General features: G+C 31.9%; 1 protein-coding gene across 2 annotated transcripts; it reads right to left on the bottom strand.

The window, feature by feature from the left end:
- Positions 1-599: 599 nt before the first annotated feature.
- On the bottom strand, positions 600-25,894 carry LOC132739124 (DNA polymerase delta subunit 3-like). 2 transcript variants are annotated; one of them, XM_060726779.1, is made up of 13 exons: positions 25,741-25,894; positions 17,737-17,792; positions 17,368-17,476; positions 15,883-15,990; positions 15,400-15,464; positions 15,092-15,185; positions 14,375-14,540; positions 13,262-13,336; positions 6,192-6,284; positions 5,367-5,432; positions 4,341-4,571; positions 2,803-2,906; positions 600-962 (listed from the first exon to the last, which is right to left on the bottom strand). In XM_060726779.1, exons 1-13 carry the CDS (start codon positions 25,801-25,803, stop codon positions 870-872), a joined length of 1,323 nt encoding a protein of 440 aa, XP_060582762.1. In that variant the 5' UTR covers positions 25,804-25,894; the 3' UTR covers positions 600-869. The 2 variants fall into 2 exon arrangements, with proteins under 2 accessions (XP_060582762.1, XP_060582761.1); XM_060726778.1 differs by having other exon boundaries at positions 13,262-13,349; positions 14,376-14,540.
- Between the last annotated feature and the right edge of the window lie 259 nt (positions 25,895-26,153).

Here is a 26,153-nt window from a genome sequence, read left to right as displayed (position 1 = left end):
TGGTAGACACCCATTAAAACATGTTTCATGCTAAATATCTTAGCTCTAGCTCTTTGGGTTCTTTAAAAGAAGATTTTTTAAAGTTTTACTATATGCATATAGCGAAAATCAATGACCCCCTGGGGCGGGGCGAATTTTGACCCCAGGGCTTTTACTTGAAAAAACTTGGTAGACACTCACTAGAAGATGTTTCACGCCAAATATCTAAGCTCTAGCTCTTCGGGTTTTTTAGAAGAAGATATTTAAAGTTTTTTCTTTTGGTTGCCATGGCAACCAAAGTTCTGAATGGAATGGAATTCTTTGAACAACTTTGTTAAGGCTTCACACAAGGAACATCCCTGTGAAGTTTCATTATGATCTGCCTTATGGTTTCAGAGGAGATGTCGTTTAAAAAGTGTGAACGGACAATGGACGACGGACGAAGGGTGATCCTAATAGCTCACCCTGAGCATATGCTCAGGTGAGCTAAAAAAATAAACGATTGAAACAGATCAATAAATTCATGTAGTGGTAGATAAAAAATAAAGAAACATATCCCCTGGTAGCTCTAACATTATTAGGTTATTATTCAAAGGGCATTAAATAACAATTCATCTAAATAAATTTAATAAATAAATTTATTGCGTATAATAGGCATCAATAATGAAATCTTGTTCACAGAAGTTTTCCAAACATGTATATTCATTAAAAAGAAACAACAGTACAATTGTTCTGTATCCTGTAACATAAATGTTTATCTCTCTTGTATATCCAGAATATTCTCATTTCATTTTTTATATATTTATTACCAGTCTATTTTGAATATATCTAAATAAGTGAATTCAGAACATCATAGCATTGTTGAAAACAACTGCCTAATTCGATTTATTTCAAGATTTTTTGAAAAATGACATGAGAGATGTTTGTTTCCCACTTCCTTGACCTTTCTTTCCTGGTGAAGCTTTCTTTGGTGACTTTTTACCCTGCAAGAAAAATATAAAATTTCATTCATATGTAGGTAAGATATAAAGTAAAAAGATGCCTTAACAGAAGTAATACAAATCTTGTAAGTTTCCAGCTAAAGATAACTTTACTTATTAATAATCATTCCAATTATTATGCAGATCTCTAACCTGTATTGTTACAGCATTATATCCCTAGAAAGAGATCATATGTGTTCCAGTGTGCAATATTTCAGACACATGCCTGTATCTGGCTTTTACCTCGTTAACAGAGCATCCCTTGTAAGATTAAATTGTTGGATAGAACACCAAGTGGTATGAGGTTAGATAGAACACCAAGTGGTATGAGGTTGGATAGAACACCAAGTGGTATGAGGTTAAATAGAACACCAAGTGGTATGAGGTTGGATAGAACACCAAGTGGTATGAGGTTAGATAGAACACCAAGTGGTATGAGGTTGGATAGAACACCAAGTGGTATGAGGTTAAATAGAACACCAAGTGGTATGAGGTTAGATAGAACACCAAGTGGTATGAGGTTAGATAAAACACCAAGTGGTATGAGGTTAGATAGAACACCAAGTGGTATGAGGTTAGATAGAACACCAAGTGGTATGAGGTTAGATAAAACACCAAGTGGTATGAGGTTAAATAGAACACCAAGTGGTATGAGGTTAGATAGAACACCAAGTGGTATGAGGTTAGATAGAACACCAAGTGGTATGAGGTTGGATAAAACACCAAGTGGTATGAGGTTAGATAGAACACCAAGTGGTATGAGGTTGGATAGAACACCAAGTGGTATGAGGTTAAATAGAACACCAAGTGGTATGAGGTTGGATAAAACACCAAGTGGTATGAGGTTGGATTGAACACCAAGTGGTATGAGGTTGGATTGAACACCAAGTGGTATGAGGTTGGATAGAACACCAAGTGGTATGAGGTTTGATAAAACACCAAGTGGTATGAGGTTAAATAGAACACCAAGTGGTATGAGGTTGGATAGAACACCAAGTGGTATGAGGTTGGATAGAACACCAAGTGGTATGAGGTTGGATAGAACACCAAGTGGTATGAGGTTGGATAGAACACCAAGTGGTATGAGGTTGGATAAAACACCAAGTGGTATGAGGTTAAATAGAACACCAAGTGGTATGAGGTTGGATAGAACACCAAGTGGTATGAGGTTAAATAGAACACCAAGTGGTATGAGGTTAGATAGAACACCAAGTGGTATGAGGTTGGATAAAACACCAAGTGGTATGAGGTTAGATAGAACACCAAGTGGTATGAGGTTAGATAGAACACCAAGTGGTATGAGGTTAGATAGAACACCAAGTGGTATGAGGTTAGATAGAACACCAAGTGGTATGAGGTTGGATAGAACACCAAGTGGTATGAGGTTGGATAGAACACCAAGTGGTATGAGGTTATATTGGGTTTTACATCACACCGACACAGTATAGGTCATATGGCTATGTTCCAGCTTTACTGGTGGAGGAAAACCTCAGGTATCCTTCCCTGCATTATATCAGGCACAAACAGGTACCTGAGTAGAACCACTGAAGTTTCGTAAGCTAGCTGGATAGCTTACTCACATGAAAGAATTCAAAGTCCCTGTCAGGATTCAAACCTACAGTAGTGAGGGGCAAGTGGTTTGAAGCCACTCGGCCACAGATGCCCCCTGGTATGAGGTTAAATAGAACACCAAGTGGTATGAGGTTGGATAAAACACCAAGTGGTATGAGGTTGGATAAGTGGTATGAGGTTGCACATAGAGCACCAAGTGGTTAGTTACATGAAAAGGATATATATGAATGTATCGTTTAATGTGTAATATAACTGCTGTTGCATATTTTACCTTTGGAGGTGATTTAGTTGGTCCAGTTTTCTTTGTTTCTTTAGGTACAGGCTCTTCTGCTTCAGAAGCATCAGTAGATTCCTCCTCGTATACTTTTTCTGTAACTACAATAATAAATACATATACCTTAATGTTTGTTTTATTTGACAAATATTGTAACATTAGGTTTTAAGGTTTCAATAGAATAAAAGAAAAACAATGATGCAAAGGTGGGAGAATCTATGCGTGAGTGCAAGTAATTCTTAAACTAATGCCCATTATTAAGTTACATGCACACAAATAAAATTTCAAGTAGTTTGTACCAGGGCTCCAGATAAGATGCGTATACGCGAAAATTACGTATGGAAATAACATGTTTACGCATTCAAAACAAAATTTAAGCGTATGAAAACGCACACAAAATTCAGGTTACGCATTGAGCAACATTTCTTTCGCGTAAATGTAACTGAAAGTAAACTCGGTGATTATCTTATTTTTAATTTCGTCTGAACGCTTTGCAAGCGTCTACCGATAACTTCCTGTAGTTCCGACCATCATCGGTTGTTATCGTATGTATAGTATGGTGGTGGAATTAACTTCGTATGAATGCTTTGCAACATCTAGCGGTAACTTCCTGTAGTTCCGACCATCATCGGTTGTTATCGTATGTATAGTATGGTGGTGGAATTAACTTCGTATGAATGCTTTGCAACATCTAGCGGTAACTTCCTGTAGTTCCGACTATCAACGGTTATTATAGTATAGTAAGGTGGTGGAATCAACACAATTTCATAAACATCCGGTACAATGTTGCTGTCAAAAGTTAAAACGATTGACTCATATTTTAAGCCGAAAAAAAAAAATCGACCGGAAAGTAATTGTAAAGGTTACAATTAATGAAATAATTAGCGCTGCCACGTATGAGCAACAGAAACATGCCTCAGGTTCAGATAAAACGTATGCTGTTTGGAAATGCAAGATTATAAACCAAAAAGCAAAAGAAATGACTTTGACATATCTTCTATAACAAGTACAATAATGCAATAAACATGGAAGCATAATAAATGTTTTACTCTTTTACAAACATTTTAACAAGTAAAAATACTCCTGCCAAATTTCAGATTTCAAGTTTTACTCATTCACAAAAAAATCAATGAGTAAATACTCAATGGCCTAAAAAATTATCTGGAGCCCTGACAATATGCCATTAAATGATGTAATAAATCGGTGAAATAATTTTTTCAAATAGTAATAAAATCAAAATGAGATGTTTTATATAACTATCTCTGGCACAAAGTTTATATCAACCTTTGATGTTTTGAGGGGTTAGACCCCTTTTTATTAAGAAGTTTGCAAACACCTTGATACTCGGAACATTTGAGACTGATAAACTTTGTGTAAGAGATGAGAACATAAAAATTTCATTGAACTATTATAGTATATGTTGTGTCCTGTAAAGTGATAATAATGACCTCAGTATTTCTAAAACACATAATCTCTAGAAACACCCGTCATTGTGTAACACAATATAAATAGTTAAAATGCTAATAATCACAAACCCATAAATCCATCTTTATCCATGTAGGTCTTATTGACTTGCTTTCTTCTTCTTACTCTTCTTTTACCAGATTGAGCTCCCTTTGATGACTCTTCACTTTTAGAATGCTTTTCTGACACAGGTTCTTGTATTTCCTCAATATCTGGAGACTCAGCTTTGATTTCTGGCTCAGCGACAGCTGGAGTTGGGGGCGGTGTAGGTGGTATTGGACTCTCTGGTTCCTCCTCCATTTCTGAATTTATGAATATCATTAAAAATCTAGCTAACAGTTTGAAAATATACTGATCAGAATTTAGTACTACTACTGATTTAGGGGGATATAGTCTATAAAATTCTATTCCAACTGGTGGATGTTGTGACTGTTATGACTTTATATTGGTGGCATGGAATCAACTAGCTTTTGGCAGTCTAAAAGATAAGCCTACAAGGGGCCATGATTGGCATTAATTAAACAATCAATTTACATGGAAATATGAATAAACCCGTCTTATATATCTTTTTTTTAACCTAATATAACAAAATACTTCTCACAGAAACACAGTAAAACAATGTGTGACAAACTTAAATTTGTTTGTATAGGTTAGAGTGCATATTGGGTGTTCTTCGTAAATAAGAAAGCTAAAAAGGAGCGGAGCTTGCGAAGCGACTGTAGCTTTCTTATTTAAGAAGAACATCCAATATGCACTCTAACCGGCTTAGTGCTCCGCCCACTTGCGTTTTATAATATACAACGTCCAGTTTATATAAAATCTGTTCTATTAAGATTTGTAACCTGAAAATTTGAAAAATCCTCGTCGGTGATTGGCTTAAAAAATTGGCGAGCACTAATTATAGTTAATATACATGACCCATAATCATTGGATATAAAGTTACTTGTCAAGCATTTTCAAGATTATACTTACATTTATACTTCTTATTGAACAACCTAGTGTCTGAAAATTAGCTAATGGGTCTGTAAGAACAGGTTTTACTATTGTAGGTTTTAGACAGAGGTGGTCTGTAACACAAGTTTTACTATATAACAAACCTTCTTCACTGCCACTGTCAAACAGGTCCTGTGTCCTTCGTCTCTTTGACCTCACAATCTCTTCATCTACAGAAAAAATGTTTTTATGAAACATTTTTATTGTGACAATATGATAATACTTGATATATGTTTCATTAATATTACATTAATTGTTCCATTAATATATAATCTGTTTCATGAAAATATCACCTACATGTTTCTTGAATCTATATGCTTCATTAATACATCATCTAAATGTTTCATAAATATATCTTCCATGTTTTGTTGTGTCTTTTTATGTTTCATGAATATATAATCTATATATATATTTCCTTACATCAACAAATCATAGGTGATTTTCCAGCTTTACTGGTGGAGAAAGACTACAGGTGCCTGTCCATGCATTATTTCCGGAAAAATAGGCACTTACACAGAGCCATCGACGTTTGATAAGCTAACTAGATAATTTTAAACTGACATTTATATAGTAAGTTCTACCTGCATCAAGCTGTCCTATTTGCTACATGTTCATGGGTATATCTAGGTCAAATGAAACATAACAACCGTTTAGTCACAGTTATCTCGTGGAAATTTTACTTTTATGCATATTTAATAACTGTAAACAAATATGTTGATATTTCTAAGACCCTTTTATGTGGGAGAGTGGCTTTAAATGTATCATCTGTTTAAATATTTCATCTGTATGTTTCATGAATATTTCATCTAGGTGTTTCATAAATACTTCATCTAGATTTTTCATAAATGTCATGAATTATAAACCTGTATGTTTCATTTAAATATCTTCTGTATGATATATATAACTGTAAAAATGTTATCAATAATTACCCGAATCTTCTTGTCTAGCTGTTTTCTTTGACTTTGTTTCAGTTTTAACAGGGGATTTCTTTTTCTCAGGTGACTTTTCTTGTACTTTTTTGTCTACAATTTAGAATATTTAAATAAATGTATGTTTTCTATTTATTTGATATACACTTTATCAAAAATGTAAATTCAAAAGAGATGTAAATTTTCAATATTCAAGATTTTACAATATCTAAATTATCATAATATAAAATGTAAAACTGATACTGGCATTGTATTTAAGCTATGTTTGTGTATCCAAATGATGTATATCTGATATCTGTACAATTTGATAATCAAACTTTATTATAAGTATATTATAATTTTGACTAACTTGATCTTACTTTACAAAGAAATTCTTAACTGCCTGATTTTGGGAACTTGACCCATACCCATGGAATTGGGAATTTTAGCGATATTTTGTTAAAAATTGGGAAAAAATGCATGATTGAAAATTTGCAGTGATTAAATGAATGCAAACAATCACTGTCTAGGATGGCATCTTCAAACATTTATGCACTTTAACAGTGAAATGAAAAAGCCCTTATTTTCAAAGATTTTAGAGTTTTTTTATTCAATATTTTTATTTTGTAACTTTCAATTGGGAATTTTTTACTGTGGATTGGGAAAATATTATACTATTTTCAATTGGGAATATGATCCAATATCGGCTGCCAAAAGAAATCCCTGATTAAGCATAATTTTACTGAGTGAATTTTACTTTTCCTATGAAAGAGATGAATGTTTTTAACTAGCAGGTAAATAACATGTTTAACTATAATTATACAGTCAAACTTTGTTTGCTCAAACTCGAAGGGTCTGTGCAAATTTGTTCGAGAGATTGGTAGTTTGAGCAAACCAAGGTTGAACTATTAATATTACCAATAATTATATCATATTTTACTTAGAACATATGCCTGAAGGTTTTCCAGCTTACATAAGAGGAATGATAAATACATCTACATAACTGTTTGTTAGTACATCAGTTCGTTGAAAACACATCATTTTTTTTAAGTATTAAAAATTTTTCCGAAAAATACAAACTAGTGATATCAAATGATTATTAACGGTACACTGTGTTAATCTATATATTAATGCATATTGTAATTGTTCACATTCGATTGGGCAGTCATTTTCCAACTTTGTTGAACTATGTTCAAAATACATTTATATGGTTATAATGGGATAAATATTATCTTAACAATGATTTCATGAAAGATTAAAACAATCATTTTACAGCAGCATCTATTTGTAGTCATTTACTTAAATAAACATGTATCAGAATCATTCTATAAAAAGATAATCAACAACACAGTACTTTACAAAACACGTTATATGAACCACAGTCATAATTAATGATGTGCAAATGTCACGATGTATTTTTTTGTATCGTTACTAAAGACGGCAAATAAACAATATTATCATAACAAACAAATCGGTTACAGCACCTCTAATTTTAATCAACCTTAATTGCCTTTATCACAATCACGAGGTGTTACAACATGTGACGCTGACTGTCACTAATTCAGAACATGCTGACCAACAACTTTTGTTGCCTTTTGTGTTCAACCCAAAATGTGTGGTTTTCACTATATTTCTGCTGAAGAGACCAGAGATGAAGTTCGATTGATCAATGTTTGAGGGATCCAAGGTAGAACAATATTTATCATATATCCTGTTTTCTCGTATTCTCGAGGGGTTAAGGACTAAACTTGATTGCATAATATTTATTAAACATTCTGTTACAGTATTTTTAGCATGATACACAGAGAAATACCTTATTAACAAAATACAAAGAAAGAAAGATCGTAACTGTAAGCAAAACTAAACAGGGGGTCGAACGTATAGCGGTGCGATACTCCTTTAAGCGAGGTGATTTCATGCGATACGCCCTAATGGCGGATTCAACCGTGTAAACACACGTCAGAGTGAGTGTTTTTTTATTAAGTATTTCATAAAGCTTCGATTACAATTGCATATTTTGTATTGAGGATGTGAAGATAGGACCGACACACATTTCATCAAAATTACAGAGGCCTAAATTCATAATTAAAAAAGTTATTGAAGGTAAACTGACGGCAACTAATTTTGGATCGGTGAATAAAATCGCTTAATGCAAGCTTATGTTAATATAGTTAATTTCTTTTTCTTCTTTAATCTATAAGAGTAATCATAATTGAGTTGCATAGCAAGTACCTTTGTGCTCCAATATACATAGACGCTTATTGGTCAAAATATTTAAGTGTATGCTGGTTTTTGGCGCGATAAAATAACTGTACGCTGTTAAAGGTTCGATATTTTTCATTATCACATCTGTTGTACATGTTTTCCTATGATTATACTAAGATATATACCATATATGTGCCCATTTCCGGAATTCTGAAATCTTCTTCTTTCCGTAAAGACTTACTTGAAATAAAAGTTTTGTATAATCATCTATATAAGTGTTTGAACTTAATTTGAATAATTAATAACTATCCTGTGATATTTAAGAGTTGGAAAAATGTAACCTTTACTCTAAGATCTTAGATAAAAAGTAGGAATTTGACCAAAATATGTAAGAATGAATTTAAGAAGCCATGCAGTTAAGAAATCTTGTACCGGTATAAATTAACTCACTTTTAAGGCAGAACGTTTCAGAACAAGAGCTGTCACATGAGACAGCCAAGCTCGACTAATAAAATACTGGACGCAGTAAGGAGGACAAAACTATGAAAGAAAAATCAATTATGTATAATTATGTATTAAGTTATTGTAAAAAAATAACATTCGTTAAAATATATTCCAAGATCAAGGGATATAATTAAAGAAATAGTAACGCTAGAGTTATGAGCCTTGTCACACTACATGTATGTAATGATAAGAAGTATGTATTTGAAGTTTGAAGTAGATACCTTAAAAAGTAACAAAGTTATAATATTTCTTAAAGAAAATCCTAAGTTCAAAGAGAGATAAATCTGTAAAAATTACTTCAAGAGTTATGAACATTATCACATAAAATATAATTGATTATAAGGAATAAGTATTTGAAGTTTGAGGTAGATACCTTTAAAACTAAAAAAAGTTATAGTAAAAAATAACATTTTTCTAGTAAAAAAATCTAAGTTGATGGGGAGATAATTCTTGCAATATTGGTGCTAGAGTTATGAACCTTGTCACATAAGATGTGGATGATGATAAGGTACATTTATTTGAAGTATAAAGTTGATCCCTTTAGAAATAATTAAAAAATAATATTTTTTAAAGAAAATTCTAAGTTCAAGGGGAGATAAATCTGAAAATATTGGTGCTAAAGTTATGAACCTTGTCAAATAAGATGGGGATGATGATAAGGTACATATATATGAAGAATGAGGTTAATCCCTTAAGAAATAAAGAAGTAACAGTAAAAAATAGTATTTTTTAAGGAAAATTCTAAGTTCAAGGGGAGATAAATCTGAAAATATTGGTGCTAGAGTTATGAACCTTGTCACATAAGATGGGGATGATGATAAGATACATATATTTTAAGTATGAGGTTGATCCCTTAAGAAATAAAGAAGTAACAGTAAAAAATAGTATTTTTTTAGGAAAATTCTAAGTTCAAGGGGAGATAAATCTGAAAATATTGGTGCTAGAGTTATGAACCTTGTCACATAAGATGTGGTTGATGATAAGGAACATATATTTGAAGTTTGAAGATGATACCTTAAGAAATGACAAAGTTATAGTGAAAATTATTTTACTGCACCAAAACTTTAATCTGAAATCTGGACGCGGACGCCGACGCCGGGGCGAGTAGGACAGCTCTCCATATACTTCGTATAGTCGAGCTAAAAAAAGCAGTTAATATGTGATATAAGGGCTGTTTTACTACATGTGGTTCTAAGATCTTTTGTACATGCTGCTGTCAAACTGATATTTTTTTCATATTATAAATAGAATTGAACATTTCAGACAACCTATAAAATACAGTGAAAGTACATTTCGCTGCTGTTCTAGAGCCAGAGACTGAGAACCAGGTGGTAAAAATCATTAGGTGGTAAAATTCTTTTCTAAAATGTTGCTTAGAACATGCTATTTTTGTAGTGCACATAATTGTGGCCTGTCTGTCAGGAAAAAACACAAAACTACAATTTCAAACTTCAGTCAGTCATTTGACATCAAACAGCTCAGTGTCTTTTTTAGAAACAGCTGATGCTCACATGTGCAAATACACAGTAGTAAATGTTGCAGAGCAATTAAAACATAACAACTTGATTAACAAACAAAACTACTGCCAGATAGGTAAAGTACCACAAGTACAAATGCTGACACATGTGCAAATAAACAAATAGCTATTGAGTATATAATATTAGATTGAGTCACACTGGTTATGGAGTAGTATATAAATATCACATGGGTTTGTGGGTTACAGTTATAATATCATCCCAAGGAAAATACTGTTAGCCAAGGTGTTAGCCGAGGGAAACAGTATTTTTAGGAGGGTTGATATTTTTACTGTTACTTATTTTATTTCCCGAACAGATACTGTAATCTATAATACTTTTATTTACATAAAAAACACTTGCCCAGATTTTATACTGTTAAAAAGTACTGTTGGCCTGTAACAGTACAAATCTCTTAGTCACATGGTACACTTGCTTTAACAGTAAGAGTAACTCCCAGTGGAAATGAATATTTACAAAAAAAGTGAGGGGTAATGCTATACATTAAATGTTGCAGAGAAAGCCTAGTTTTAAAGTAAAACTACTTGCAGATATGTTAAATCACTAAAAGTATGAATGCTTTCATAAGCAAATACACAAAGCTGTTTGGTATACACTGGTTATGGAGTAGTATAGTTATATATTCAAAGCGACAGAGCTAATGACAAACATCAGAATTACTGAAATACAATGATGTGCTCTGTATATAATATATAACATCCAATCCATAGAGGAAATCAAACCAGTATTTTTTTTATAAATTTCAAGTTCCATTGCAAAGAAAAAAACACAAAAAACATACAATTTATTACATGTACTTCTCAAGGTATTGAATGAACATAAGAATGGATGGGAGCGTTTTTCGACCAGTGCATGTAATACAATAGTAGATCCATTTCTCATATGTTGCTTTTTTAATTAAAGTTATTTTTTTCTGACAACATAAATATGTAATTAATAATAGAAAAACATATTATTAAATGATAAAACCTTTACTGAATAAATGGAAGAAACAAAACGAATATTATCGTGACTATTGATTATTTGATAGAATTTCAAATTTCTGTGCAATAACTTATCTCATTTTAATGATTAACCTTTGTGAGAAAAGAATATTTAAATTAACTATATCATAGTATAATACATTAATTGAAACTGTTGTTTTAATTGACACTGTGATTTACATATGATTAATATACAAACTCAAAACTTGATAGTTCATCAATATTGAATAAGAATGTACTGTAATACAGAAAAACATACCAACATTTGTACGTACAGTTGGTTTATCGGACCAAATATTAGGCGTATAGTAAGAAAACTGGAAATAGTTTATATATGTTCGGATAGATATTGAAAACTTCTCTTGTATATCGTTTTGTTTTCAAAAATAAACATGTTGGGACTTAAACTAATCGAATATCTCGTTTTAAAACGACTGATACATTACTCGTTTGCATGTGCATATCAGGTTGACGATTGAATTTGCAGCAACAAATACCTCAATAACTTCCTCAAATTTAAGAAAATTAGTATTTTATTTTGACAATCATGCACAATTATAAGTTCTGATCAGCATGCACAATGCTATTCTTCAAAAAATTACAGTAGACAACAAATATTTGGTAAAAAATATGCTCATACCCACTTTCGTTTTCGCTCCCGTCCGCCATTAGGGCGTATCGCATGAATTCACCTCGCTTAAAGGAGTATCGCACCGCTATACGTTCGACCCCCTGCTAAAGATATTTCTGCTTGTATATACTGACCTTCACCCTCTATGTGAAGCAGGTGCTTTCTCGTATTCTCGTGGAATTTGATTGGTTGTTAAGGCTGGTCGCTATGTGATGATTTTATTCTACATACCAGTTCAAATCATTAGTGCCACACCTAATTAAGTGTAAAATGGCCTAAATCTGTAATTTTATTGTGTTTTAATAACAGTTTGACAGGCCATATCAAACTTTTAGGATCGTATTGACACCTCTTTGGTACCAAATGATTTTGATTGTTTCAAAAATAGTTTGAACTCCATTTAGTGTTGTTATTTACATAATCTCTCTAATATATATTAAGTTTACGTTTATTTATTAGTGACTTATTAGTTATATGAGCATTAAACAATGAATACTACTGTTTTCCATTGCAGTTGTCAAAAATGAAATGTGTTTAGGACAAACAATGTTTCATTATTGGTTTTTAATTGAAGTTCATATCTTTTTTATACTATCTATTCGTGGAACAAATATTTTGAGCTGTATTGTATAAATAGTAGTTTGAGACCGTCATTTGAAGCCTCTTGCGTCAAAGACCCGCTACAGGTTTCTGCAACATGGAAAAAAACTAGAAAATTTATGATTTTTAGGGGAAAATTGATAAATTTAATGTTTATTCTCTTGATGTTACGATTACTTCCACATTTTTTTTGTTTTTTTATCTGATTTTGTCGCATTTCTTTTATTTTTTTTAATGGAGATGAAAATGCTCTGCTAAATAGACATGTTTTCGGATATCGACGGAAGTCGCGCGTGTCACTTCCATCCGTTTTAAATATTCCCCCGAGAATACGAGAAACCACGAGAATACGAGAAACAGGGATAGTAATTTTGTCACAACAGGGTGATGAGTTCAAGCAAATGAAGTTAACAACTACAGCCAATAAAATCAGACTAATACTGCAGTATATTTCCCATTAGAAACAGTAACAGTGAGATAAAAATATCACTATCATTGTCAAACTTGTAAGAGATGTTACACTTATAATTGTCTATTTCTATTATTTGAGAGATAATCCCTACTTTTAAGATTTTGTAGGGAATCAAGAACATAATTGTTTTAATGCTGAAGTATTTCTACTACATGACTAACCTGTTTGTTTGGAGAAGAATGCCGTCATACCAGCTTTGTTACCAGCTTTGTTGCCACCTTTATTACCACCTTTATTACCGCCTTTATCCTGTAATAAAACATTATTGTACAATTAATTGTTCAATTTGAAAAGTGTAATCTATATAGCTGTACATCAAAATCTTATTTTTTCACATCAGCAATTTTGTTTCAGACAATTTTCACGAAGATTTACCATTCTTACTGCCACTTGATTTTAAAAAAATCATAAACAATAAAATATCATGACTTTATCCCAACTTAACTGACAAATGGTTAGCATGATTTGTTATAGGTGTCAGCACCAGTATAGAACTTTCAACAGAACCTCTCATGTATCAGAATGACATCTAACTAACAAGCCATGAGGGGCCAGTGATTCTAGGACAGCAAAGACAACAATTTCACCTTTAGAACAAGTATAGTACCAGCAATGTATTAACTTTACTTCTGACATATAATTCTGTACAGTATTAATAATTTGTTCCCAGAATTTAATTGTCATCTTATATGACATGAACGCCTTTATCACAGATTAAGTTAAACAGTCTAAATACACAGTTTTGAATAATTTAGTCATACATGATAAAACTGTGAAATATGAGATCTGCAGAGCACACTAGTTTGGTTCTGTCAGATACAAATAGCAAACCAACAGACATTCACAACTACTGGACAGTTGTTAGAAATGTTCTGTCACTGTCGTAAGTAACAAATGTTGTCGGTAAGACAGTGTGATCAGCTTTTATCAGAGCTTGACAGTAAGAAAAGCGGCATAACTCTGTAAAAAGGTAACTCAGAGTGACGGGACTTTTACTAATCATGTTCACAGAACAAGCATGTAAAGTTCCAACCAATTCTCTTCAGTAGTTTTAGAGATACCAACTTAACAAAAGTGAGACGCCAGTGCCTGGGTGAAAACATTAGCTCTTATTGTTCTTCAAAAAGTTGAGCTAAAATTGAAAGCAAACCTGCAAGTCTGCACATGACAAGCTTATATCTAGTGGCCAAAAAAAGTTCATATTTTGCAAATTTTTGTTAAAAAAAAAGTGTGATATTCCGTATATGAAAAAATGATATTTTACAGAAAATTTACCTTTGTTGAAGTTTTTGGCTCCTCTTTTACCAATGGTTTAACATCAGCTTTACTGTCTTTCTTTCCAGCATCAGACTTGGCAAACATACTAGCAATATCTGACTGGGGCTGTTTCTTGCCTGCTGGCTTTGATGTTGTACCGCCATTTGATGCAGTGTTAGGCTTCTGGAATAAACATATATTCTAAATTTATAGCTTTAATTCAGACTAGAACTGTTATACATGCTTAAAGCCATAAAAAGTTTTACCTCTTCAAATCTTAAAGCATAAGGAGAGTGTTGGCTTACTGAATGCCTGCCTCTAAACCCAAGGATTGTGTGTATGAGCCCAACTTGGGTAACAACCATGTTTCCTGACATAACACCAGTACTGGTTAATAGTTCTAGGAAGAAGACTCCCAAATAAGTTTCAAATTTTCATAACAATTAAGATAAAATATATTTAAACTTAAGGTTATCATATTACAATAGTCCATGTAAATATTCTTCTTTCATCTGCATTTTCTTTTTAAAATTGATATATACACTTGTATAAATACAATATGCAATGACAATTTTCAATTCCATTTCTTCATTAAAGTTGTAATATTGCATCTTAAAGTTTAGGTGACCAAAAAATTTTAATTTTAAAAATACTTATTAACTTAAGAAATAAAATTATCTTAACAATAGAGAATTAGTATGAGCTCTGTTTTTTATAACTATGCATTGTCTTACCTTTTCTGGTTCTGTAGCTGTATAGTTAACAGATAGAAGGCTTAGCTCATCTTCAGATCGTAATGTTGCTCTGTCATAATGTATACTGCTATACCTGAAAGATCAAGGTCATATGCTATATCTAAAAATCATATTCTACAAATACTGCTATATACATGAAAGTTCAAGGTCATATTCTATGAATATTGCTAAACCTGAAATTCAAGGTCATTTTCTACCGTGGCAAAGGCTTAACACTTTATGTTTCAGCTTTGTAAAGGTTAATTCATATATTTGTATAGCAATCAGACATAGAAAGAAAAACTTACTTGTTGCAATCAAATACATTCTCCTTAAACTTGGCATAGTCTGTCATATATAAAGCATTGGAATCCTGCAACAAAATCAAAGTTTATATACAACACATGATCTTCCCTTATTTTACAAGGTTCCAACAGAATAGATTAGCTTAACATGTTACGATGTAATTCAACAAAAATACATTTACTTCAGCACATTATTATAATATACATAATGGTTATAGCATGATCAAAACTAGCATCAATAATTATCTATAGATAAATGAATTTTGGCCCTCTTTCCTCAAAACTATTAAACCTATATCATAGATTTTGTACAATTTTCCAGTCAAAAAAAATATTGAAAATTTAATAAATTGAGTTACAACAATTAAACAAAACTTGTGTCATGTCTGCCATTAATATAGTATATAAAGCATTTATGTAAATACAAACATGTTCTACACAATAATGAAGGATATAATCAAGAAGTTTAAAATATAGAATGTTAACCTTTAATTTTGATTTCTGCACACTATAAACATGGCAGCTTGTGAGGATTGCCAGCATTGATTTACATGACTCTAGTTTCTCTTCTGGTACTACTGTACACTTAAACATCTATAACAAATAGAAAATTGTAATTGTAACAGGGAGTTATGATTGTCTGGCTATCAACCAAAGGTTCAAGTCCTACATTGGTAAAAACATGTTATATAATTACTGGTTATTTCCTGGAAGCAAGCACAAAGTTCTGTGATTTATGCAAGTTGAATGAACTTTTACAACATCATTGATCAAGCTTTATCAATATTTTCCACTATACCCAAACAATCAATATCTTGTTTTTTGGGGGATATTTGGTTGGGTTTTACATCACACCAACACTAGGTTATGTGGCAACTTTCTAGCTTTACTGGTAGAGGAAGACCTCAGTTGCCCCTCTTAACATCATTTCAGAGCCATAAACGGACACCTGAGTAGAACCACAGACATTCTGTAAGCTACATGAATAGCTTTCTTACATGAAGAATTCAGACACTCTAAATTTCTATTGGAAAAATGTATCAAATGCAAAAATATTTTGTAATTTTTTTTGCAATATTTCATTGGCCAAAGTGCCATCCCATTATCAAATTAATTTGATCAATTCATATAAATAGCAAGAACAAAGTTTACATAATCAACGTGTGACTGTTTCTACACAGTTTAACACTAACCAGTAAATAATAAGTTCCCCACAAGTGACCAACTACATGTACTCAGGGCTTTTTGACAGGTTGGGTAAGCAGCCCAGTATTAAACTGCATGATTTTAAAGAACTTTCTTTGGGGAAGCAGCCTTATACCGATCCTGTTATAGTACTGATACTGATCCCATATATTTCAAAACAAGATGTGATAAACAAATGAATATTAGACATGTTCAAAACACTTTACAGTTGTCTGACAGTCATTGAAAAACATCACATGTACCCAGGATCAAACCAGCAACCCCTGGATTATATAAAGGATGCCAACTAAGCTGACACCGGGCTGACACACATAATCAAAGATTAGCACTATTCATATCATTACTAAACAAGCCATGTTGTACTGTTATCATATCTATCAACTATTCTCACACTTAATTTTTATATATTTACTTTCATTTATTATGTGCTTAACAATATGGTGGTGTGATATCATCAAGATCATGTTGGTATTTTTCTACATTAGGAGTACTGCAATACAATACATTGTCAGTTATTTGCTTTTCCTCAGTACATGTATATACAGTAACATATAATACATACAGGCTTTTCCTCATTATATACATGTAGTCTAAGTGTACTCAAATGAAATCATGCGCTGATGATTCTTCCAAACAATATGTATCTATTGCATTTAGTTCTCTTTCAAAAAGTTTGTTGCCAAATATATATAGTTGAGGTCACATTTATCATATTGTATTTTTTAGATACTATTTTATTAACATATATATATATAATATAACAACCTGTTCACCACTATCATCTGGTTTGGTCAGGCCAGATACAAAGTATGTGACACATAAGCTATCTGTCTCCTTCGTATTTCTCTCTGTGTCTATATACTTGTAAAGCATCCTGTGAAAACAAACAAAACAATTAAATGGATAGAAGGAATGAACTTAACTAGAAACATATTAAGAAGAAATACTAGTAAGACTGATAAACCACACTTTTTAACATATGTTAAATATTTATTATTGTATATTTCCTTTTATATAAACACTTACCTACACATTTCTTCAGTCTTTTACAGCACTAAATAATTTTCATTTAATTAAGCATATTATCTATATAATTATTTACAACTTTTTAAAGTATCACAAAATTAAACTTACTGTTTGGCAGTATTACAGTGAACTTGCAATGTCTGACTCAGCCACTTATATGTTACCTGGAAAGATCAGAAATAATTTCTGTCAATGGATATGTACTGTGCATGAAAGTTTGGGTATATTCTAAAGCTACTGTCCCACACAGCAGTGAGGACATTTTTTCTGAAGTAAAATATAAAGTTACACCATATTAGGTTAAGATATTTACATGAACCTAGATGATTGATACATGTTTTGCCACTAGAAATATCTGGTTATTAAAGATTTAACATTTTCATCCTCCACAATTTCTATACATTTTTTTTGTAAACAATGACCTCAAATCAAGTGATGGAAGAACAAATCTAATGACCTGTCACCATTATCACTAAAAACATAACATTGTGGATTATACATTCTTCATTCTGATCATATAATCTTAAGGTGTACTGAAAGGATTCTTGAATTTTTTAAAAAAGGTCATCCATTCAAGATCCATTGCTAGCAAAGTGCATAATTCATCAATGCAGAAATTGCTCATTGGGTCACATTGGGGCTGGGATATTTATGACCCCAGGGCCACAATTCATAAAACTTTTGTGTAACTTTACTAGGCAAAGTAACTATTACTATCCATGCCTGGTTATAAGGTTGTAATATAACATAGTCCTTCAACTTCAATTATCTTGTAGGAGATTTTTATTTTTTACCCTCAAGCCATATTTTTGCTTATTGACCTGAAACAGGCATTGATTCTGTTGTGCAATATTAGCTGGAAATTCATCATTTTATGTCTGAGAAAGAACCTTGTATTTATATCAAATTTGTTTGCAATGTATAATTTATTTGGAATATGTTGTAGAAGTTTGACCAGTCGATGAACATTAATTTACATTTCGTAACTGTAGACTTTCAGACACATCTTAAAACATTCAGTTTCAAAATATCATCTTGTCAACGTAGTATGAAATAATAAAAATACTGCCGCAAAATTCCCATTCACCAAGGATTTAATAAAGACTTTTTTTAAAGTCAAAAGACCATGGTAAGCACTTTAAAAATTATGTTCTATATAAATATGAAAAAGTGGAAATAATTCTCACAAAAGTGACAGCAACCACTTATTTTTCTTTCTGTTTATGTCATATATAAATGATATATTTTATGCTCTATAAACAAAGTTTGAAAGAAATATCTTTATTATTTTTCTAGAAATATGACTTTTATGTCATATTTTATAAAGCCTGATTGGGAATTTTCACCAGTCAGTTCAGCTGGACTTTAAAATATGTCTGCAGCTATTTTAAACATTTTACACAAAATTATTTCTTCAATATTTAACAGTTTATGTTTCTCAAAATCATTAAAATTACTTTAAGAGTTACAGACAAGGGTTAGGGTTATGGGTTAGTGTTTATAGGTTTGGGTTACAGGGCAGACCTGGGGTAATCACTAATCGTAATCATTGATTTTTTTAATTGATTACATGATTACACTGTAATCATCATGTACATGTAATTGATTACCTTGCTCAAAATTGATTACATTAATTGTAATTAATCAATTACAGCTTAAATTCAGTCTGTAATTATGATTACAATTTGATTGATGTTGATTACTTTCAGATTTTACATGAAACTATTGAAATTCAAATGATTTATTTCACATGTTAGTTTAACTTATACTCCTTTATAATGATCCTTAATCACAAATTGTAGACTGTAAATTGATTTTGATACACAATAGCAACATTTTTATTGAAAAGAAAGAATGTTCTCTATTAATAATAGAAATTGTCATAATAAACAATGATTGTCCATAAAGGTAGTAATATATCAAGTGAGATGTTTTAATACAACACTCACAATGAAGAAATAAGTTTTAATCCATACAGTGAACCAAATTCTAACTGAAAGATATACATCATTGTTTGGCTGGTATTCTAACCAAAATGTCATATCATTGGATGTCTTTGAATTTTGTAAAGAGACATCTGGAAATGTGACAGCACAGTGCAAATTGTGCCCTAGGAAGATAAATGGAAACACTAAGTCACATTCAAATTTCATTACTCACATAAAGGTATGTTAAATTTTGTCTCACATATTTTGGTTTAACCATGTTTTAAAAAGTTTCAAACAATGTAGATAACTTCTTTACTTTGTATATTCTAGAGTTAATGTCAGATGCATATGACCATATTTTAATTATATGCAATAGTTATTTTGTTAGGGGATAGACAATGTGTCTATATTATACAGGGTTACGATTTTTACTTTGGACAAATTCTAAAAGTGCTCCATCAGCTCATGTTAGTTATTACACTACTGGCATGCGAGCAGTTCCCGTACAAAAATCGTAGTTACTTAAACATTATTTTTTATTACGCTCACTCACCAAAATTTGAAGGTTACACATAACTATTCGGGTCGTCACACAAATCATGGAAATTCCATCATGTTCTAAACATAGACTAACCCTTAGTTATGAGGCCTCATATGGGGTACCGAAATTATCCATTATTTTGTATGAAGAGAAGTAGTTCCCGTACATAAAATTTAACCCATTATAATTATACAATTTTGTTATATCGGACCTATTTTTCATTTATAATTGTTGAACAGACCATTTTCTAAGACATGTAAGAGATAAATAGATGTAATTCAGAAAAAAAGAGCGTAGACTTTGTAACGCTGGTGTCTATCACCCGGTACCGTTACCCCAACGCATTCTCATGCAATGTCATGCTTGTATGCATGATATTTTACGCATCAAAGCCATAAAATTATTTAATATAGTAATATTGATGAAAATTCTGATGGGTCTCACTAAAAAGCGTCCCGAAGGATTTTAGCGTCCCGAAGCGTCCTGAAGCGTCCCGAAGCATTATTGTTAATTTAAACAGCCAGAAGGGTTATATTTATTGTAAATGAGCTATATTATTATGTACTGAGGTATTTATGGTAGAAAAAAATATTCTTACTTATCATTTTTTTCTATTTATATAAAAAAAACTAACATACCTTCGACTCCAGTTCACTTGCTCAAAAACCACCGTATACCGACAAAGCGTCCGGAAGGTTTAATGTTTATCTAAACCAAAATTATTTTGAAATACTTCGTAATTTTAGTTAATGAAATAGTAATATAAGTAACAATAGCGAGAAAAAATGTTTTCCATACATAAAATTATCTTTATAGCGCCCGAAATCGTACATCTATCCACGCATAGTTCAAGTCGCTTACTGACTAACATAGCGTCCCGAAACGTATTCATGGTTTTTATTTTTATCTAAGCAAAGATAAATCGTAATTAAGTTCTTTTATGATATGTGTAAGTGACATTAAAAAGGAAATAAACATTTCATCCACAAAATATTATTTTACAGCGCGAAAACTGACGTTTCCCATGTTGCGCTAACAAAACGTCCCGAAGAATTTAGCGTCCCGAAATGTCATGAAGCGTCCCGAAGCATTATTGTTAATTTAAACAGTCAGAATGGTTATATTTATTGTAAATAATGTATATTATTATGTATTGAGGTATTTGTGGTAGAAAAAAATAATCTTACTTATCATTTTTTTTCTATTTATATAAAAAAATACTAACATACCTTCGACTCCAGTTCACTTGCTCAAAAACCACCGTATACCGACAAAGCGTCCGGAAGGTTTAATGTTTATCTAAACCAAAATTATTTTGAAATACTTCGTAATTTTAGTTAATGAAATAGTAATATAAGTAACAATAGCGAGAAAAAATGTTTCCCATACATAAAATTATCTTTATAGCGCCCGAAATCGTACATCTATCCACGCATAGTTCAAGTCGCTTACTGACTAACATAGCGTCCCGAAACTTATTCATGGTTTTAATTTTTATCTAAGCAAAGATAAAACGTAATTAAGTTCTTTTATGATATGTGTAAGTGACATTAAAAAGGAAATAAACATTTCATCCACAAAATATTATTTTACAGCGCGAAAACTGACGTTGCCCATGTTGCGCTAACAAAGCGTCCCGAAGAATTTAGCGTCCCGAAATGTCATGAAGCGTCCCGAAGCATTATTGTTAATTTAAACAGTCAGAATGGTTATATTTATTGTTAATAATATACATTATTATGTATTGAGGTATTTATGGTTGAAAAAAAATAATCTTACTTATCATTTTTTTTCTATTTATATAAAAAAAACTAATATACCTTCGACTCCAGTTCACTTGCTCAAAACAGTAACAATAGCGAGAAAAATGTTTTCCATACATAAAATTATCTTTATAGCGCCCGAAATCGTACATCTATCCACGCATAGTTCAAGTCGCTTACTGACTAACATAGCGTCCCGAAACTTATTCATGGTTTTTATTTTTATCTAAGCAAAGATAAAACGTAATTAAGTTCTTTTATGATATGTGTAAGTGACATTAAAAAGGAAATAAACATTTCATCCACAAAATATTATTTTACAGCGTGAAAACTGACGTTTCCCATGTTGCGCTAACAAAGCGTCCCGAAGAATTTTTTTTGAATTGCGCAATAGTGCCTTTTTTCCACATTCAGTTTTTTATCGTCGTGTATTTTAATGATTTTTTATTTAACGATTAGCGTCTGCTTCTTAGCTTTAACGATATAAGCATGCATATAGTATATATAGCAGTATAACGTAAGTCTCTTTATTCGTTGAATTGTTACTAAAGTCTTGTATAACTCAACATATGAGTGGCAATGTACTTTTTAAATCATGTTATATGTGTTCTATGTATATTGTTGTATATTGTTGGGAAAGTCCATTAAAAGGGAAAATTCTGCATATTATCCGAAAACGATAGTGTCAACAACTAGATAAGAGCCGCGCCATGACAAAACCAACATAATGGGTTTGCGACCAGCATGGATCCAGACCAGCCTGCGCATCCACACACATGCTGTGCGCTATCAGATTCTCTACTTGTTATAGGGTTTGTAAGCGAACAGCATGGATCCTGATCAGACTGCGCGGATGCCCAGGCTTGTCTGGATCCATGCTGGTCTGGATCCATGCTGGTCGCAAACGCATTACGTTGGTTTTGTCGTGACGCGACTCATATAGTTTAATTCTAACATCGTGATAGCTCAGGTGGTAAATCAACGTCACTGTTACTTTAAATGATTTGAACTAATAGGTTCGATACCTACGCAGGGCTTGTTATTATGATGTTGTTGTTAATGTGTTTCTCCCTTTTTATTTACTGTGTCTTTTGTTTGAATACATTTTCAAATCTATGAATGACATTCCAATAATACATTTCACACATTCTAGGAATGACATTCTTTATAGTTGTAGATAACTGTTATGCACGACATTCACGTGCAAATTTAAATGTCGAACTATACATACATACGCATGCATGCATTCTAGGAATGACATTCTTTATAGTTGTAGATGTTGTTGTCATGCAATGCTTGCATATATATGTATATATGTTTATGTTGATTATATGCTATAAACATTGTATAATGTTTCAGGCAATAAAATTTGAAATTGGAAAAAAAAAAATTACATTCTTATGTATATAATTGAACGAATTAACAAGAGACTATCTAAGGAGTAGGTATGCTATTTTTCACACTAACGGCTGTATACAAATCGTGATTGATATATAATTGCTTACATACTATTTCAGGTTTTCACAATTTCATGATTTTGCCCGTGTAATATACACTATTTTTACATATCTACTGTGATATAGAGCCTGAAAATAAAAAAAAAAGTTTTAAAAATTATCATACGATTTTGAAATTTTACATTTTTTAGTGTTAAGATATCACAGAAAACAACAAATATGTACTGTTATTATACACAAAAATGTCTAAAAACTATTATATAACTTATTCACAGTTTACGAACGAATGTCCGGATATACAATGCAATAAACTAGGAAAGGCAGTTATCTGGACTCTTCAGTAATGCGTACACAACGGGGGGTGGATGGGGTGCGGTATCCATAGCGATTGCGGTTAATTTCCTCTATCGATAGATTACAATCTTTCACTCCGTTTACGGCTTAAAAAAATAGAAATACAATAATTAAAATTTAGACAATTTAAACAAATCATAATGATAATAGTCTTGTTAGGTGGGATGTCATGTATATTATTTATTAACTTGACAAAATGATATTAGGATTGCAATGAAATGAACACACTAATCAACATAAGGAACGAGACAATGAATCACAAATCAATAATTATAGATTATAAGAACAGTGCTCGTGCACCTAAATGTATAATTACCTACAGTACATACAAACCGAAAAAATGAAATGTTTATTTCCTTTTTAATGTCACTTATACGTATCATAAAAGAACTTAATTACGATTTATCTTTGCTTAGATAAAAATAAAAACCATGAATACGTTTCGGGACGCTATGTTAGTCAGTTAGCAACTTGAACTATGCGTGGATAGATGTACGATTTCGGGCGCTATAAAGATAATTTTATGTATGGAAAACATTTTTCTCGCTATTGTTACTTACATTACTATTTCATTAACTAAAATTACGAAGTATTTCAAAATAATTTTGGTTCAGATAAACATTAAACCTTCCGGACGCTTTGTCGGTATACGGTGGTTTTTGAGCAAGTGAACTGGAGTCGAAGGTATATTAGTTTTTTTTATATAAATAGAAAAAAATGATAAGTAAGATTATTTTTTTCTACCACAAATACCTCAATACATAATAATGTACATTATTTACAATAAATATAACCATTCTGACTGTTTAAATTAACAATAATGCTTCGGGACGCTTCATGACATTTCGGGACGCTAAATTCTTCGGGACGCTTTGTTAGCGCAACATGGGAAACGTCAGTTTTCGCGCTGTAAAATGATATTTTGTGGATGAAATGTTTATTTCCTTTTTGATGTCACTTACACATATCATAAATTAACTTAATTACGATTTATCTTTGCTTAGATAAAAATAAAAAACATGAATACGTTTCGGGACGCTATGTTAGTCAGTTAGCAACTTGAACTATGCGTGGATAGACGTACGATTTCGGGCGCTATAAAGATAATTTTATGTATGGAAAACATTTTTCTTATTATTTTTACTTACATAACTATTTCATTAACTAAAATTACGAAGTATTTCAAAATAATTTTGGTTTCGATAACTATTTAATTTAACCTTCCGGACGCTTTGTCGGTATACGGTGGTTTTTGAGCAAGTGAACTGGAGTCGAAGGTATATTAGTTTTTTTATATAAATAGAAAAAATGATAAGTAAGATTATTTTTTTCTACCACAAATACCTCAATACATAATAATATACATTATTTACAATAAATATAACCCTTCTGACTGTTTAAATTAACAATAATGCTTCGGGACGCTTCAGGACGCTTCGGGACGCTAAAATCCTTCGGGACGCTTTTTAGTGAGACCGATTCTGATAATTAAACAAGTTTTCATCACATTGCCTACTTATCTGTAAACAGGTAGTATTAGTGGAAAACCCTTTAACATGCCTCACGTGTAAGTATTTTAGCGCAAGGACGGAATCCCCCAGAGAAAACAAGGTCACGTTTTGACGACGCACAGGTGAAAGTGATTTAAAATGAGACTTTTATACATACTGCCGAACTGACACTTAGATTTTGTCTCGTTTATGCACCTGCTTGATTTGAAATGAATTTTTGAAGATCAAGCGTTTAAATGAAAAATACGGGTACTGCTTCTGTACGGGAACTGCTCGCATGCCAGTATCTGAACTTTTTATTCATGAATTGAAGTTCATGCAGTTTAATTTTAACACTACTTCTCAGACTGAAACTCTAAAATAATAAACGCACTTGATATAACTTGGACCAGGGTTTTTCAAATAGAATGGTATGGTGTCGGGCCATTTTTACGAAAAAACCTTGCTTGGAACGTAAGTCTTCGTGAAGCAAGATCGCGAAAATACAAGTCAAAATTAGATTCACCTAACACACGCAATGCTGTGAACATCAAAGAAAGAAAACCAAACGTATCTTACAATTTTGTTTTCATCCTTCACAAATTCATCTATATTGTCTATATACAAGTCTTCGACGGTCATTTTATCCAAGTAATTTTTAACTTTTTATTGTCGAGTTTCAATTTCGATTTCCCGCAATTTAATCGGTGTCATTATAAGAAGAAACAATCGTGTAAATATTTGAAAAAGTTGGAAAAAATCCTATCTTCTTTAAGATCTAGGTATATTACTTATAATTGGAAGAAAGGTTTTGAATATGTATACACTAGTAATAAATATGTCATTGTAGAATTCATGTAGGCATTTTTTTCATAGTCTTGCTTTAAAGTTTACTTAATTAAGGTCACGCGAGGTCAATAGAGTCATTGGAGCGTAAATAGCTGCTACAGTACAGTTGCATTCAACCAATGGTGAACAAAGGTAATGAATTA

The sequence above is a fragment of the Ruditapes philippinarum genome, unplaced genomic scaffold, assembly GCF_026571515.1.
Source record: "Ruditapes philippinarum isolate M1 unplaced genomic scaffold, ASM2657151v2 ctg511_1_1_1_1, whole genome shotgun sequence".
NCBI classification, from domain to species: Eukaryota; Metazoa; Mollusca; class Bivalvia; order Venerida; family Veneridae; genus Ruditapes; species Ruditapes philippinarum.
Note: the sequence above shows the minus strand (reverse complement) of the source record. Positions and strands in the feature narration are given on the sequence as shown.

Coding starts and splice junctions, on each gene's coding strand:
- LOC132739124 (XM_060726778.1), bottom strand. CDS start 25,803: ATGACCGTCGAAGACTTGTATATAGACAATATAGATGAATTTGTGAAG. Junction 15,186..15,399: donor AATGTATTTGATTGCAACAA/GTAAGTTTTTCT, acceptor TTGATCTTTCAG/GTATAGCAGTATACATTATG. Junction 963..2,802: donor CAACTAAATCACCTCCAAAG/GTAAAATATGCA, acceptor TTTTTCTTGCAG/GGTAAAAAGTCACCAAAGAA.